The following is a 16,873-nucleotide window of genomic DNA, read 5'->3' on the forward strand; positions in this document are numbered from 1 at the left end:
CTCTTTGGCTCTGTCTGACGCATTTAATGACTGCTGGCCACAGTTTACCAGTTTTTAACATAGTGCTTCGTCAATCGTCATTTGTGCTCCATGTCCGGTGGCACTCATTCATGGCTACATTCAAGATGGCTGCCATTCTTTACAGCGAAGAAATGAACAACTGCGCACCGGGGCCCCAAGTTTGCCTCGAATGGGTGATACAGGTGTGGCAGCCGCAGCAAGACAAAATTTTAAGCTGTGCCGTGTGATGGCGTGGTGTGGTTGTTTGCTAAGCGCAGGATTTTGCAGGACGATGACATTAGAACAACAGGCTTTGGCCCTGCAGCAGCGATGCTGACGGCAGCACTAGTGAAGACAAGTAGTCCAGCGACTAATACATTTTAACAAGAGAGCGTTAAGGAGCTCGTAAGGCTTTTCTGGACAAGCTAGCAGTGCCGTCACCAGGCTGCCACAGCTCCGTCGAGTCACTCTTCGTGCTGACCTTGAGCAGCTGCTCCGTCAACATGCAGAACCGGCATCCCCCTCCAACCTACCCGAGCACGGCGGCCAATGGCGGCTGCTGATAGATAAGCAGCGGCGGCCTGATGGCACTATTACATTCTACTCTTAAAAGCGAAGCTTAAGTATCCTTCAAGTTTTCCGTTTTGGAACGTGCCCGTAGGCAAGGCCCCCCCACCTTTTTCCTGACATGCAATATGTGGGGGTGAGGGTCAACTTACAATTGTGTAAATACGCCACTTCTGGATCAGTGAATGTGTACTGCCACAAACACGTCAAAAACAAATATTCAGCGTCAACATGCTTGGCGTTTTATGCTGCATGCAAAGCACTTTAACCTTTCCTAACGCTTTAACACTTCGTTGCTGAAAGGCATGTCATTAATATTCGCCAATGGTTGTACCCGTCTGCATGTGCAGGCAAGCTACCAATGGTACGCATTCGGTTGTTTCTAGCGGGACCGGTGAGCAGTTCTTTAGCTTTGTGGAAAGTGCACGATTCACTTTATTACAATGCTTCAAGGCCTAAGGCGAAATAAACTGCCTAGTTTCCCCTTGGCTCCTGCTGTTGCACAGGTCAAGTCGTTCGAAACAAGAGCAGGGCAGGGTGCAGCGCACCTGAGCTGGGGGTCCTTGCTGAAGTCCTCCTGGGCCCACTTCTTGAGGAGGCCCTTCATCTTCTCCACCACCCGTGGGTGGCCCTGTGGAAAAAAAGAGGCACAGCAATGGTCACAACTGAAGCAATCCCCTTGGGATCATTACAAAAGACTGGGGGACACAGCAGCCATTGCACTAGCTTTGCTATTTTTTTCTTCTCCAGTCCAGCATCACTGCCAACAATGCAGACTTTGGTTTCAAAAGGACAGAATCAGGCTGGTGCCCACCCGAACAGAATATTAAACAAATGCCACTGCTGAATGTATTCTCCAAGTTGAAATCTGAACATGGAAAAGACTGTGGTCTAGCAAACAGAAGCATTCCAGGCACTGCTCCACATGATTGAGCAGCCAATACAGTATCAGGACCTATCCTCTAATCTTGCGGGATCAGCCCCTCAACGCCATCACCAATTGGCTGAAGCAGCCACTCAGCTGCAATGCAAAGCACTGTTGGATCTAGCAGTCATTAAAGAAGAAAGTTGAGCAAGGTGTTGCTAGCAGTCAAGGCCAAAATGTGAGCATCACAACCCCGACAGGCTCTATTTGATGACTCTTCCTCACTGCATGCCGCCGATACTGCAGACAAGGGCTACAGTAACGCCAGATTCAGAGGCGCACCAGTTTCTGGAACATTAGTTCGCAGCACACAGTTGCGCAAGGAAATCAGCCACCATAAATGTGGTCCTCTTCTGCTGATAAATGCAAATATATTTTCAAAGTTACTTTGTGAGAATGATTTTTACAAAGCCATTTTTTTTTTTTTTTGTGGTGTGCCTTTAGCGCAAACAGGAGGTTCATGCAACTGTGGCAAAACTTGGGCTTTGTACTACACCCATGGGTGCAGACCGTTTGAATGCACCACTGCACTAGCGACTGAACGCCACCGCTGGTTCCGCTGATAAAGCCAATCATTGAGTGCTTCGAGTCAGCCAAAAGATCAATCCCCCAAGATAATGGGGTTAACATATGGGCCTAGGATAGTCACCGACATGTTCTATCACTACCAAATGCACCTGACCAGCCTCCAGAAAAAACTGATGAGGAAAATCAGCGCTAGCTGGCATGCAATAATGATTACACATAGAAAGGTGATAATGAAATAATGATTACACGTAGAAAGGGCCGGCTACATGGATGTGAACTGACTGTTAACACTAAGGTGCCTTTGCCAGGGGCTGTGTTTGTTCTGCAAAAGTTGCAGCACAACGCAAGACATGGAGCTAGTAGGTGGACAGGGTGGCCAAGTGGTCGTACCCCAAGGGGAGGTACTGTGCCCGTGTGGTGTGCCACCCTGCCCCCTCCTCCTAGTCAAGCTCAGCTGCACAGACACTGTTGATGACAACGAACGTGAGTTGGCCAAAAAACTCGGCCTAAACAGCTAGCACTTTCAAAATAGCCACAAGGATGAATGTTTGTTCCATCCTAGAGTGTGCAACCGCAGTCTGGGGTCCTAATTCCATCACACTTATAAAAAAAAATTAGAAGCTGTTCAGGATAGGTCTGCATGTTTCATGACCAACTTTTAAGGTTTGATCCGGCATGATCGCACTGAAGACAACATTCTCATGGCAAGTTCTTGATATAGGATGTTTATTATTAAGGCTTGCACTAAGCAAATTCAAAAATTCACGATCATCATGCAAGCAAACAGCACGGGGAAAAGTTTTAGTTGATCGCAATCTTTACCTGAAGCTCCCTAAATATATCTCTGCCAGAAAAGACCATACCTGCAGAATTCGTGAAATAGCTTAGCACAATTCTGTATAGCAATCTTCATTTTTCCCATGTAAAAAAAAACAAAAACAATAGGACAGGCTACCAGAATGTTTGATTTGATTTAATTTTATGGAATTTCATGTTTCAAAGTGACTTGGGATATGAGGGACACCGTAGTGGAGGGCTTCAGACAATTTTGACCACCTGGGATTCATGCACTGACATCACCCAGTAAACGAGCATCCAGCGCTTCACCTCCCTCAAAATGCCACCATGGTGGCCGGCTACCGGAATGTGCCAATTCAGCTGCTGATGACACTTTTCCAGTTTTGCTGACGGAGCACCTATGGGCTTCAGTGTGAAAATTTTATCCCTGTATTTTTTCTTTTTTGTTTTAAGTGCCTAGTATCCTGCTGGTGAGTTATCTGTGTTAAGTCTGCTTACCTTTCTGTCACATAATATTGTTACTGCCATTTCTTTTGCTGGACTCTTCCTCTTTTGCTTTGACGATTTCAATTGCTTTTGACATTTTGTCACTTTTTTTGTAAAAATACCCTGCCCCACAGCTATGTCTTCAGGACACAATACAGGTACATGAATAAATAAATGAAAGTAATGAATAAGCAACCCTACACCCTCAACCTGCCCCCAGGAAGCAATTACTCCACATGCATTACAACACACATATGGAAGCACTAACACCCCTAAGCTAGTCTACAACTGACCTTATGCAGACACTATCGAAGTGTGCAAAGCTTGCCCGAAGCTATCAAAGCACTCACCTTGGAGAGGAGCTTCTTGCACTCCGATTCAAACTCTCGAGAGCACACCTCAAGGTGGAAGATCTTGCCGCAGTTCTTTACGCAGGCGTCCAACAACTGCACACATGTCAAGGGAAAGAGACATTACACATATACACACACATGCCTGGCTGCAGGGAGTCACACCACACAGGAGAATCCTGATGACTGCAACTGGAAAAATGAAAATAAAAATATTTCCAAACCAGTAATAAATTAGCCCAGCAGCTGAAATGCCTCAGATACCTGCTTTTTCCTTTTGTGAGAATACGGTGATGGACAAAGGATAGAAAGCCACACAAGCAGTAGAAGTACAGACTAGCGACTGCTTACTGATCAACTGGCAGCCACTAACGTATTATAAAAAGACCCCAACACACAACTCCGCAAATGTTAACAACTAAACACATGAGGCAAATTTTTACAGGTTGGATTACTGTATTTTCCAGACTATATTCCGCACCCAGTATATAGCCTGCAGAGGCAAATTTCAGCCTAAAATAAAAAGTTTTTGCTCACATAGTCCACTCCTTGTGTATAGTTGCGAGGATGAATCTCAGCTAAAATTAAGTTTCTTAGAATGTCAGCTGATGTTTCAGGGAAGCAGCCCACATCTGTGCACTTACTTCATTGACAACAAATTCTTTGTCCGTCGCTCTGCTCAACTTTACTGCTTGCGCACGCTCCACTCAACTCAGCTCTGGCGCTGCTGGAAAGGCTCTTCATCTTTTTGTAGCCATCTCAACTGTACTTCAAGAAAAGGCTACGATGCCTCTGGCATCATTTATTGAGGTTTTTCGCATGTGCTCACAAATTCAAGCACTAAAAAGCAGCCACCTTAGGTACTGCCGGCAGCATTTGTTTGCATATTGAAGCTGATTTCGCTATGCGATTCAGCACGGTAAAATGTTGCAGCCATAGTCGGGTGCTTTTATTTTTTTATGTCGACAGGTAAGCTAAGCTCATTCTGCTCTGACAAAATGATCTTATAAAATTAAGACATATACAGTCCACACCCACAGAGTTTCCACATCAGCAAAATATCAGCTGCTAAACAGGTATAGTTCGCAAACTATTGTACGAAAAATATGGCACATCTACCACAGTGCTGAGACCAGGGTGGTCACGGCTGGTGCAAGACAGAGCAAACTGGAGGCCAACTGGTGGGGGGGAGCCAATTATGATGGATGTGGGCCATGTGCAGAGGGATTAGTAAATGGTAGGAGAATCATCTTCAGAGAGAGGGTGTTCTTCTCAGAGACATGTGACTGTGTTCACACACAAGGCAGGAGAGCCTGGGCTATGCGCACATTCTGTGCATGCTGTTTTTTTTCCCCCGGGGCCTTCTTCCTGGGTGGTTAAATCAGGCAGAACGGCACCTGGAGTAAGAGAATGCCACCCACTTTTTTCTTCTGCCTATGAGTGTTTGCATTTCCAACTGGGCTTGACCCAATCCAGGAGACCCGCACGAACCCTTTCAGCAGATTACGCAGCACTGTGCAGACATGCACACCATTGGAAAACGACCTTTCCATATCAGCTGTTGAAACTGATAGAGCACTTGGGCCATCACTCGATATAAATGTGAAAGGCCCCTACAACCTCTCGTGCCCATTCTCTTTGAAGCAAGGCATCATTGCGCTCATTTGGACAATCTCGGGGCAGCATGACAACTTCCTGGTGGGCGTCACTTGTGTTTTGTATCTAAACCATGCATCCCACATAGGGAAAACATGTGCAGTGCACCCACCAAATTTTTTTCTTCAAATACAGCTGCTCGTACAGTTCTTGGGGACCATGAGCAACACATTTGCACCGTACAAACAAGGCGGTAGTTGAATGAATCGCTTAGAGAATACACGCCGACCGTCTGAATACTAACCGGGACGTGGCTTTCAGCACAAAATTTTTTATTTCTTAATGCAATTTTGGTTTATTGTTTATGGGGGTTTGACATCCCAAAACTCAGGCTAAGAGGAACACCATGGTGAATGGCTCTGCAAATTTCAACCACCTGTGGTTCTTTAATGTGCACTGACATCACACAGCATACGGGCCTCAAGAATTTTGATTACATTGTAATTCTTAATGTAATTATACATTACATTTTACTAGCATATTAAAAGCAAGTTTATGACTAATCATACAAAATTTCACTGCTACAGCTCAAGAAAATTGTTTTCACATGTATATTCTTCCTATTGTTTTCAAATGTATATTCTTCCTCTGAATCTTGTGAAAAGCCTTAAGAGTTAGAAAAATGTGGCAGAAGGCAGGATTAACATTCATTATGTTGCTGCTGGCGTGCTACAGGCCAAGACATCAAAGAAAAAATTTTTTTTTTCCAAAGCATAAATTTTGGTATTGAATTTTTTTTCATGCAGTGTCCATAGTCACACCTAGGGTGAGAAGAAAATTTCATACAAGAGATTTAAAATTCGCAAATCTGAAAAACAACGAATGTCTTCACCTGCACTATTTTCCCAGGAGCGCAACATTATTAAACTAATCCGGTCAAAATAGATACAACAGCCGTGAAGAAATCAGCTCCGCAAGGTGAGTATCTAGGCAGAAAACCATCACAGCCACAGCAGTTCAGGAAGCAATTTTTTTTTAGAGTACTGCTTTGTCAACTTCACTAGTTCAGGACGGCATAAAAACGAAGCATACAAACGGATACAATTATTTTAAAAAAAAACATTTTTTTGGCCAATTTAGGAAGTAGAAAGTGCGCATGCTCCTCAGAGTACACAGAGCAAAAGCAATTTTCGTCGCACTAGAGAAGTAGCATGAAGAATTATGGGGCCATTCAGATTGCATCAAGTGAGTTGCATCAAGTACACAAGCCATTATGTATTACAGGCGGTTTTGATGGTCACACATTCTAGAACACTCTCGCTGTAGTACATTCTCCTCAGTCTTCTGGCCTTTTAAGGAAAATTCTGAATAAAGCACAAATAGATTTAAAGATTACCTGCCAGTTGATACTCGCTCTGTGCTTGCAAAGTAAAGTTGTTCTTCAGTTATTTCAGTCATTTCTTAAGCACAGTTACCTCTTAAAGCTGTTAATTTAGCAATTCAACCTGCATGCGCGATTTTTTTCAATTATACTGTCCACGACACCATTTGTGGGTCACACAGAGCATCACCTTTGAGCCCAGTTTCGGTTTCAATCCTGTTTCTTTATTTGTCTCCAAGTCGTTTCGAACACTATTTTAAGGCTCAAGGAGGAGCCAGTCACTAATATTGCCTTGTGCAAGCGCCTGGTATGCTTGAACACTACCATCCACTCACCGTAAGCGCCTGCAGTGCCACTTGTGGGATGGAGTGGTTCATGCGACGCATGATACACTGGAGGCAGTCCTTGGGACCCCCCGGCACGGCACCCACCCGGTCACAGATGTCCAGGATGAGGGCCCAGTCCTCGCTCGTGTTGCGCTCGCTTGTTGCCTTCTCTGAAATGCACACACACAGGACATCATCACTGTCCTTATTTTAGATGTGCTGGCTGCATACAAAGCGAAAGGCCAGTACCAGTACTGAAACCCCACCTAAGTATGGGCACAAAGACAGTTTAACAAACAACAATGAATTCAAGCGGGAGCTACTGTCCTTCTTGAAGAACACAAATGAAAATCTTGTACTTAATAACTAAGACACGCAAGTGGACCTGAAAGCCATGTACACCTGAAACAGCCACACTAAATGCGGTAGTAATATCATCATCACATCAGTCAGTACTGTGACAGAACATACCTATGGTGAAATTTTTCCGTGTGTGTTTGAAAACGACAGCACAAAAGAATGAAGTATCTGAAACGCCAGTGTCAGCTCCCCTGAATGAAGATTTCTTTCTAACCTGCAATACGTCTGGGATGCAGGGTATTTGGTGAACAAAGAATAATGAATAATACATAAGCAGCTTATTTACGCTTAAGAAAGAGAAAGAAACTACACTCGAGAGGAAAGACCCACAGATGCCACCCAAAAAATCAAATTTCCATTTTTTTTTTCACTTACCCTAAGGACCATGTGGGCCTTACATAGTGGAAGGGGGGGGGACATTAGGCAAGAAATACAATAAACAAACTACAATAGCAACATAACAACAATTAAAGAGCATGCAGGAAGCCATCACAACAACGGTTTAAGCAGAGCAGTCAGAAATAAAAAATACGATATGCCTGAATTAAAACATGCACGCATGGAAAACAACTTATGCAAACACTTTTGAAAAAAAAAATCACCAAGAATGCAAAACAAACCAGTCAAAAGATAAACGTTGCACACCTACTCTGTCAGACTATCTCTTAGCATTGAAAGAAATTTATCGCAACCAATCATGTTAACTACAGAATGGGGGAGGGGATTCTATTCTCTTATCGTGAGGCAGAAAAACGAAAATCTGACTGCGCCTGTTCGCGCAAACGGAGGTTCGATTATTTTATTGCGGTCAAGTTGATGAAATGTGCGCATGGCAGGCCTAATTAGTGGTGCGGAGTAAGGTGTGGGGTTAAAATATAATTTATGAAAAAAGGCAAGGCGTGATATCCTACATCTGCTTCCCAACGTAGGGAGGTTAAGGTTCTCTTTTATTACAGTGACACTTGAGAAACGAGAGTACTGACGTAAAATGAATCGGCTGGCCTTGTTTTGCAGTCTCTAATTTGTTACTAAGGTACTGTTGATGAGGACACCAAATGAATGACAAATTCAAGCTTCGGTCTGGACAGCGTGGTATAAGCAATTAGTCGTGTATCTTTGTTAGCTTTGCAAAGTGACCAGTTAAGAAAACCTAAAGTTTTATATGTGTTAGTCAGAACGTGATTGATATGCATGCTCCACGACAGATTAAGAGTTAAAAACACTCTAAGTATTCGAAAGATTCAACAGACTATTTTAATATCGCTGATGGTGTAGGTGTTTGACAAAACGTGACAGCAGGCACTGAAACTCATTAACATAGTTTTTTTAGCGTAAATAGTCATTTCCCATTCAGAGCACCACCTATCTAATTTAGACAAATTGTTCTGCAATATAACACAGTCAGTGAGATTAGAGATTGGACGGTAAACTACACAATCATCGGCGGATCGGGGTATCAAGCGATTGCTGAAAGATGAGCACCAGGATGCGTGATGTGTAGGTGTTTGCAAAACATTTTGTACTAATTTCATCCAGGCCTGGGCTCAAAAAAGTAGACAAACGTTCAACAGCCAACTCTACATGCTCAAAATTCATTTTTATATAGGGAATTGTGCATTCAGTGCCAAATACAGGTCCAACAATAGACAAAGACTTTTCTTGCTCAAAAATGGTGCAGAAAAATGAGTTAAATTGATTGCACATATCAATTGCGTCTATTGAGGTACAATCTGCAAAAACTAAGTACGGGTGTTCCTTTTTTGGCACAGAAGAAATCACTTTCCAAAACTTTTTGCAGTTGTTTTTCAAGAAGTTCGGCACGTCAAAATTAAACCAATTTATCGTTCGCTTCTTCAATTTTTTGCTTGCATGTCTTTGTAAGCATAGGTACGCGGTCCAGTCTATGTAGCTTCAGTGCGCATAACTTTTGCATGCAGGAGTTTCTTTTTGATGACACATGGTTTGATATCCCTCGTGAACCATACATTATTCTCTGCCATTGAAAGCCACCTTTTAGGAACGTATTTCTCGTGCGAATTTTTAAACATATCACGGAAAAGTACCAAGTTTTCAGAGACACTTTGATTAGAATATGTAGACTCAAAGAAATAACAGTAGCTATCAAAGCAGTTAATACTGTCCAAGTCTGATTTAGCAAAATCATAAATCAATTTTTTAGATGCAGATACCTTCGGAGTAGCTGACTGGAACACACAGTGAACAACTAGGTGGTGACTGATACATTCAAGTACAGTCACAGAGGCACGTTCGGGGTGAGTTGCAACAAACTAAATCAAGCATGGCGTCAGCCCTTGACGGAGAAGAAACAAGCTGCGTCAGTTGAAATAAAAATTGAGAAAGACCCACAAGGCTTACTGGAATCAGCAGTTGAAACAGATGACCAACTGATGCATGGGAAGTTAAAGTCTCTGGCCAGGATAATAGGAGAGTTCACGTATTTAATATGAACATGCGTTAAAACATCGTTTAACTCTGCGGCAAAGTCAGTGGAATCCGGTGGCCTGAAACATGCACCGATAACTACTGTAAAGTTCGGCAATGAGCAAGAAGCCCACAAAATTTCAAATGCACTATCTACAGTGATAAGCACTGCATGAGTGTCTTTTCCCAGAGCAATCGTGACACCACCTCTTTATCTGCTCTATCTTTGCAAAAGATAGAAAACAAGTTTGAAATCTGAAGCTCTGAACTATCAACCACGTGTCAGTTCCGACCACCACATTTCTGTCCTGTTCCACGGTTCTGTTCAAGTATAGATGAAGGAGGCAAGTTGGTCTTGCTTATTGATAATGCTTCTAAAATTTGCTGAGATGAAAGAACGAAAACGGGGTTGTCTGAGTAGCCTGTTGCCGAGCTGTAGCTTGTCATGGTTGGCTGCTTTGGTTGTTGACTGCTTCGGTTGGAGATGGTTGGTGGGAGCCCATAAACAGACTGTCATTCACCGCATCATATTGGTACTGCTTCTTCAAGAGACTAAGTTTGTCAAAAGAATACCTGGCTTTTTCGTTTGGATCACGGTTTACATGGGGGAAATCTCGAAGCTTTTTTCCGGGCAAATTGGATCACAGGTGAAAAATCTTCAATATAAACCTTGGGGTCCGTAACGTCTTAGAGCTTAGGTGCATAATCAAAAATCATGAGTTACTTTTGTAGCTGAGGAATTTAACAATTACGGGGGGGTTCTGCTGCAGTCTATAATCTTGCTATCTAAGATAGTGCAACAAGCAATGCATTTACTGGTCAGACAACTGATCTGAAGGGACATAATCCTTGAACTAGTTACAATTTCCTTAGTCAAAGATATATGAACAACTGTGGCCGTTTTCAAATGAGACCACAACCTCAACTATCAAGATGGAGGAAAGCACCTATAAAAAAATTCAGGGGCAAGCAATCAGATTGATGTGGCAGAAATGCGATGGAACTTTTATTTCACTCGCCGACCTATTCCAATTTTTCTGATTCTATTCAGATTCCATTTTTATTCGCAACTTCGTCTTAATTACTTTTTGCTGAGTAATTTTTAGCCATCATCATTTTCTGAATCATTCTTGGTCCGGCATCACGAGGGATAGTTGGCAGGTGCACGCTTCACACAGGTGCCGGAGAGTTTTTGCCTTCGTGGCCCTCCTAATATTGTCACGACTCGGTGGAACCCCCGAGGAGAGCTGAAGACAAAAACGGTTTACTGGTCCACCAGAAAGAGTCTCTGCGCGTTTTCAGCTTCTTCCTGTTCCAGACTTGCGCTCGTAGATCCAGTCGTCATTTTTGGCGTCTTCTTGCATGCGGCAATATTATAAACTACCGCAAAAGTCGACAGCCTGCTAAGACAAGCAGCGATGAAGTTCACATTTCTCTAGGAAAGATACTTTTGTGCGCTGAATCCATTGTCTGCTCATAATAGAGACAGTCTTGATTTGACTGCCCACAGCCAATTTTCTCTACAAGGTTGTATGGAAAAGCTTCCAACAAAAAAATCACATTCACTCCACTTTTCTCGAGCCTGACAACAAAGCAGGAAGCAACAAGTACAAAAAACAAACAAACCAAGAGCTGTTTTAAGCAACAAATTATTTACATCAAAGCTAAAACACTAGATAGCCTTTCTTCAGTGCTAAAATGACCCGTTAAATTTGACTTGGGAAATATGCCAACACAAAAGCAAAGCACCTAAACATATAGTGTGGGGACTAAGCCCCGCGCTTCCCCTCGTGGCTTGCTTTCCACCGGTGCACCCTCCCATGGCTTCACGTTAGAAGGGGTGCGCCACGTGACTTTCCCTGGTTAGTTACCTTAACTACAAAGGGAGGGCACCACAAACGGCATGATTGCTGCGCACGTGGGAGAGCGCACTCTCTTTGGCTGGGATTGTCGGCTCAAGCGGACGTGTCGCTCGCGGCTCCCGGCTCCGCTCTTCGCCAGCGGGGCGAGGAAGTGGCGGGGAGACTCGCTCCCGTATCCCGTCCCATCCGGCTTCGGAGTATCCCTCACCTAGCGTGGGCTAACATTCGCTCGTAACCTTGCTGGCAAGTCAGACGATCTCGATTCCTTACCGTATTTTTTGCTAGCTGGTGTTATCGTTCTTGTAGCAATAAATGCCTGTTTGTGTCAGCCAATGTATTGTTCATCTGTTCCTTCAGAGCAAGGCCCGCCGTGGTCAGCGTGAGCTCGGTAGCGTACACAATCACAGGGTGGGGTCTGGCAGTTCTGAACTGTGTCAGCCGCGATTAAGTGGGGGAAAACGTATTTATCTCCCCCTTATAAAACCCCACAATAGGTACCTCTCCAACAACAAAATAACAAACAACAACAAGGCACTTGTGTTGTTTGGTCTCCCTTGTCCGTTGTCCTGAGTGCGCTTTATATACTTTTTCCAAGAAAATAAGGAAGAACGGCAGAAATGGATTTCATACAAACGTACAGTAGGCAATCACGTCAAAACCTTGCCAAGCAAGATGAAAACCTATGGGCAATCTCACAACTCAAGATTCTTTCCCACAACAAATTTGACTCCAGTAATTTTTACGGGTTTTAACATTCCAAAGTTACGCAGGCTATGAGCGATACCATAAAAAAGGGCTCCGAAGATTTTGACCACCTAGGGTTCTTTAGAGGATTATAGAGACCAAATTTTTGCTTGCGTGTTTTCTTCTTTCAAACGATGAATTAGACATTTGTGTACATCTACAACTGGCAAGTAATTTATAATTGAATTTCTTCTTGATGAGGTTTTGGTTTTATCGACCGAATGACAACTGTAACATCAAGTTGATGTTTTGCTCACGTGATCCACTCGACAAACTGTAATATAATCGCTGATAGGTCATTTTTTGTCATTCTAGATTTTGAAAGAGGCTGGATTAAATGTCGTAGTGAATGACAACTACATATCAACGGTTATATTACAGTTTTCCTAGTGGATCACGTGATAAAAACATCAACTTGACATCACAGTTGTCGGTTGGTCAATGAAACCGAAACAGCATGACAGAAGGAATTCAATTATAAATTATTTAGCAATTGTAGGCAAATATTACCTGATAATCCACGTATTTAAATGTCTAATACATCGTTGCACAAAGGAAAACGCGCAATAAAATTAGGTGTCTATTGTCCTTTAACCACTGACATCGCACACTACACAGGCCTCTAGAATTTCGCCTTCATCGAAATTCCACTGCCGTGGTCAGGATCAACTTGCGTCTTTCGGGTCAACAGCCGAATGCCACAACCACTGAGTCACCGCGGTGGCTAACACTTCAGTAAGTGTCCAACAAAGGTTCAGTGACGGCAGGAGATTTCATGTGGCGTCTATAAGTAAGCTTTCAAGTAAGACGCAACTTTTGCTTCACAAGTCATTACCGAGCCTCTCAGCCAAATCTGCTTAACACCTATTTGTCGGCATTCCCTCCTTCAACCAATATGAAACTGTATTCAATATCAAGGGGGGCACAATACACTGACAATGCTTGCAAGCCTGAATGAAGCACTCCTGTCAATGCTTTTATCTGCGCTTAATCTGAAGTAAAAATGGCAGCACACAGAAACAATCAGGGGCACTTCAGACAGACAACTACAAGCTTGCCATGCATCTCATTTGCAGACAAGCCCCATGATAACAGGAACTGGCTGACTAACCCTGCTTATCTCAAGGAGCTGATAGAGCAGCCTGCTGGCAATATCTCTTCAGGCAATACACCACATGAGTAACCACCACTCCTGTTGTATGCCATGAGAAAACGGGCGCAAGCAGGCCCTAAGTCAGCTCAGCAACAGAGTTCCCAGCTTGGCCACTCTCTGCAGTACCCAGAAAATTTTTCATCAGTAAATTCTTTTCAGATGTGCAGAAACCAATAATGCTTTGCCAAAACAACATGCCCACTGCAGCCTACACAATGACAATCGTTCCTTTAAATGGTAAACCTATACGCAGAGTTAAACGTACACATTGCTATAACATGTGAACTTAAACAAGCTGGTCCCCTTGTTGAAACATTGGCTAAGCACACTGAGGCTCCCCCTTCAACTCTCATGCACTTTGTTTTGTGTTCTCAAGAATCCCACCTTCCTACCCTCTCTCTACCCGGGTCTTTAAACAGTTATGCATGTCAGTTTGCACAGGTGTACTAGTTATACATGAAGACAGTTATGTTAGACAGTTATATAAAGAATAAATCCTCCACGTTTCACAACTGTCTTGTGCAAGTTAGCACCAACAAAGCCTAAGTTGGGCCTCCGACACAGGAAATGTAAAAACTACTAAACGTCGACATCCTTCAGATGTTAACGTTGGGGAACAATGTGAACAGGGAAGCCCAAAGCCAATGCACCCACCCCACTGCAAGGACAAGCATCCCTTGCTCAATTCAACAGCACTGAGTTAGGCTGGTGGATTTTAGTTTCAGGCGCAAACCAACATTGACAGCAGAGTGCACAGAGAAACACGTAAGTACTCGGGCACAAAACAAAGCAATGAGCAGCAAATGCGGGGCACGGAGACACTTCCTGTACGCTCAGCTTCCTGGTCCCACCCTTCTGCCCTGCATTGCCAACTGCAACGACAGCTGTTGGCTCACCCCGTCAAAATGTGCAACGCTTTCCTTTCCAGCCACATGCGCAGTGGTGGGAGCAAATAGCAAAACCTGCGGCTGAAATGCACCTGGTGTGGGAAAGAGGTGCACTAAAGTGCCAATTAACCAGCCAAAACTGTGACGGCTCACGGCAAATTACCACAGGTTAGTGCCTGTTACTGCTGTCCGTTCATCAGTTACTCTTGGCTTCAACTTTGATGCAGAGAATACATCGACAACTATTTTCTCTGGTGCTCTCCCCAGATTGCAAAAACCGGCTCTAGCAAATGCGCACGACTGTTGGCTTTCAACGGTGAAAAGCCACTTCAGATTGGCCAGTGGAAATGAAAAATAGCCCACAGGCACTTGCAGTGTCCTGTCAGCCACTGAGGGGTACTGAAAGAAGATTTCAGAAGCACTAGGCTGTACAATTCCCAATCAAATCCTTGGGTTTTCCAATTTGCTCCAAAACATCTGCACAGTTTTGCGCTCTGCTCAAGTCAAACCTACTCTCAATGAGAGCTCAGGAGCCTTGGCCTCAGCACTAGCCGTGGCTTCCAACTGACCGCTTCCACCGTTCCAGACTTCATCTGTATCTAGCACAACCAGTTCATTACTAATGCGGGAAATATTAACTGCAGTGACTTTCGATCAAGAATGCAGAGTTCTAATACATAAAAATTAAAACCGTAAAGTAAAGCAGCAAAGCACAAATAACTCTGAAGTTAGTCTCCTCATCTGTAAAGGCTTATTGAGAACTGAAATGCTAACAAAACTAACGGAGTATATTTTTACATGTGCAGATAAGACAGAAGCATTTCTACCGCTCCAGTATAAACTCACTGCCATCAAACATTTCAAGTGATCAAAGGGGCAATACACTGACAACTACCTGGAGATTGCTCAGCACATTTGGTTTCTACACCACGACACCACAGGCAATGTATCCCTTCCAACCAATACTCCAAGAGTGATAAGTAGCGAGGAGGTTCAGGGCTAGGTTGCCGATATAGTATTAGGCAGCTTAACACAGTGACAAGACTATGCATTATTGCAAACAAAAGTGACACCACAGATTCAATTTTTCAGCTGTACAGTGAAGGTCCCTCTCCTTAAAGAGGCAGAGACACAAAATTTTTCTCAGTGCATTTCAACTTTTGAATCATGCTTAAGATATTAGCAAATATGGACCATAGTGTGAAATTAGCCTGCACCCAGTAATTAACATATAAGGAATTTCTTCTCCCATACTCTTTCGGATTCAGCAGTTGAAAGATTGTTGTGATGTAACAAGCGAGCACCCAGATCATGTGAGGCACTCAGAAATTCCGGTATAACAAAAATTACAGTATAACAGTACCTTTATCCAGTCACTGACATTCCAGCTTCTGAAGCAGTTTAGCTTAAGAGTTGGCGTGAATTAAAAAGACAAAGCAGCGATTATATTGCAGCTTTTGGAGGTCTCCCATTACCTCATACTCACTTGTGATATCACAACCATCGTTCGGCAACCTGAAAACATTACAGAGTTCAAGATTCAATTACAGATTATTTATTGAGTGCTGGCAAGTTTCACATGATGATCATGTTTACTAATGCCACATGCATTATTCCAAAGCAAAAACCGATTAGAAAATACTTAGAGTCTGTGCCCGTTTATGGGGGTTTAGCGTCCCAAAGCAACTCAGGCTATGAGAGTAAGCACGGACGATGTGCACGTGTTTATAAGTAGCCTGTGTCAGCCTTGTGTAGAGCACTCTAGCAGTGTGTACCAGGCAACAAAAATTGAATTAGAGAGCAGTCCCTTATTTCCAGGCAGTGTTCGCATCTGCCTTGCTTGGAGGTCTGTCTGCCCCTATTTCTGCGCAAATATTGTCTCTGGAACCACGAAGCAGCGAAGAGTTCTGGCTTCATTTGAATAGAAATGCGCCGCCCGAGCGCTCTACACAAGGGTGGTGCAGACTGTACTGTCAGGATCAAATGAAGCCAATAACAATAGGAACTGAAAAATGGCATCTTAGCTAAGCTGACAGAAGTGGAAAAATAGAGCATCTGGTTTTCAGTCTGATGGCACAGAAAGCTACATCGTGTGTTAAGAGACCCCCTGCATTTCCTCTCCAAACAGTTATTTTCTGCCCCTTGTTTTTAAATTTCAGTTGTCCTGCTCACATTTCATTTGAGGCTGACAGTACATCTGTTTTTCTGCACACATGAATCCTGCGATTTCAATAAAAATGCTGCTGCCAGTGCAGTGCATGTTGTGTCCTTTCTCTGTTTGGTGTTTCATCAATTGTGCTTCAAAGAGACATATAGCACTGAGAGCTTTGCAGAGACATAACCCTAAAGATACATATAAGCCGAGCAATGAATGCTTCTCACCCAAAGTGCCCCAACTCAAATATCTACAGTTGGTGTCACATAGTTGGCACGAAATGTGGTGAGAACATGGCATGGTGGCAGACTTT

At 43.5% G+C, this 16,873-nt stretch overlaps 1 protein-coding gene across 2 annotated transcripts in view; it reads right to left on the bottom strand.

Annotated features, from left to right (window-relative positions):
• The window catches only part of Stam (signal transducing adaptor molecule), a 48,997-nt gene that overhangs the window by 30,606 nt on the left and 1,518 nt on the right, over positions 1 to 16,873 (bottom strand). The window contains exons 2-5 of one of the 2 annotated variants that reach the window (XM_077660970.1): positions 13,477 to 13,635; positions 6,967 to 7,127; positions 3,655 to 3,750; positions 1,116 to 1,198 (exon numbers count right to left, since the gene is read on the bottom strand). In XM_077660970.1, coding sequence (XP_077517096.1) covers positions 1,116 to 1,198; positions 3,655 to 3,750; positions 6,967 to 7,017 — 230 coding nt within the window. In that variant the 5' untranslated portion in view covers positions 7,018 to 7,127; positions 13,477 to 13,635. The remainder of the gene's footprint in view (positions 1 to 1,115; positions 1,199 to 3,654; positions 3,751 to 6,966; positions 7,128 to 13,476; positions 13,636 to 16,873) is intronic. The other variant, XM_077660969.1, reaches the window with a different exon arrangement.

The sequence above is a fragment of the Amblyomma americanum genome, chromosome 4 (assembly GCF_052857255.1).
Source record: "Amblyomma americanum isolate KBUSLIRL-KWMA chromosome 4, ASM5285725v1, whole genome shotgun sequence".
NCBI classification, from domain to species: Eukaryota; Metazoa; Arthropoda; class Arachnida; order Ixodida; family Ixodidae; genus Amblyomma; species Amblyomma americanum.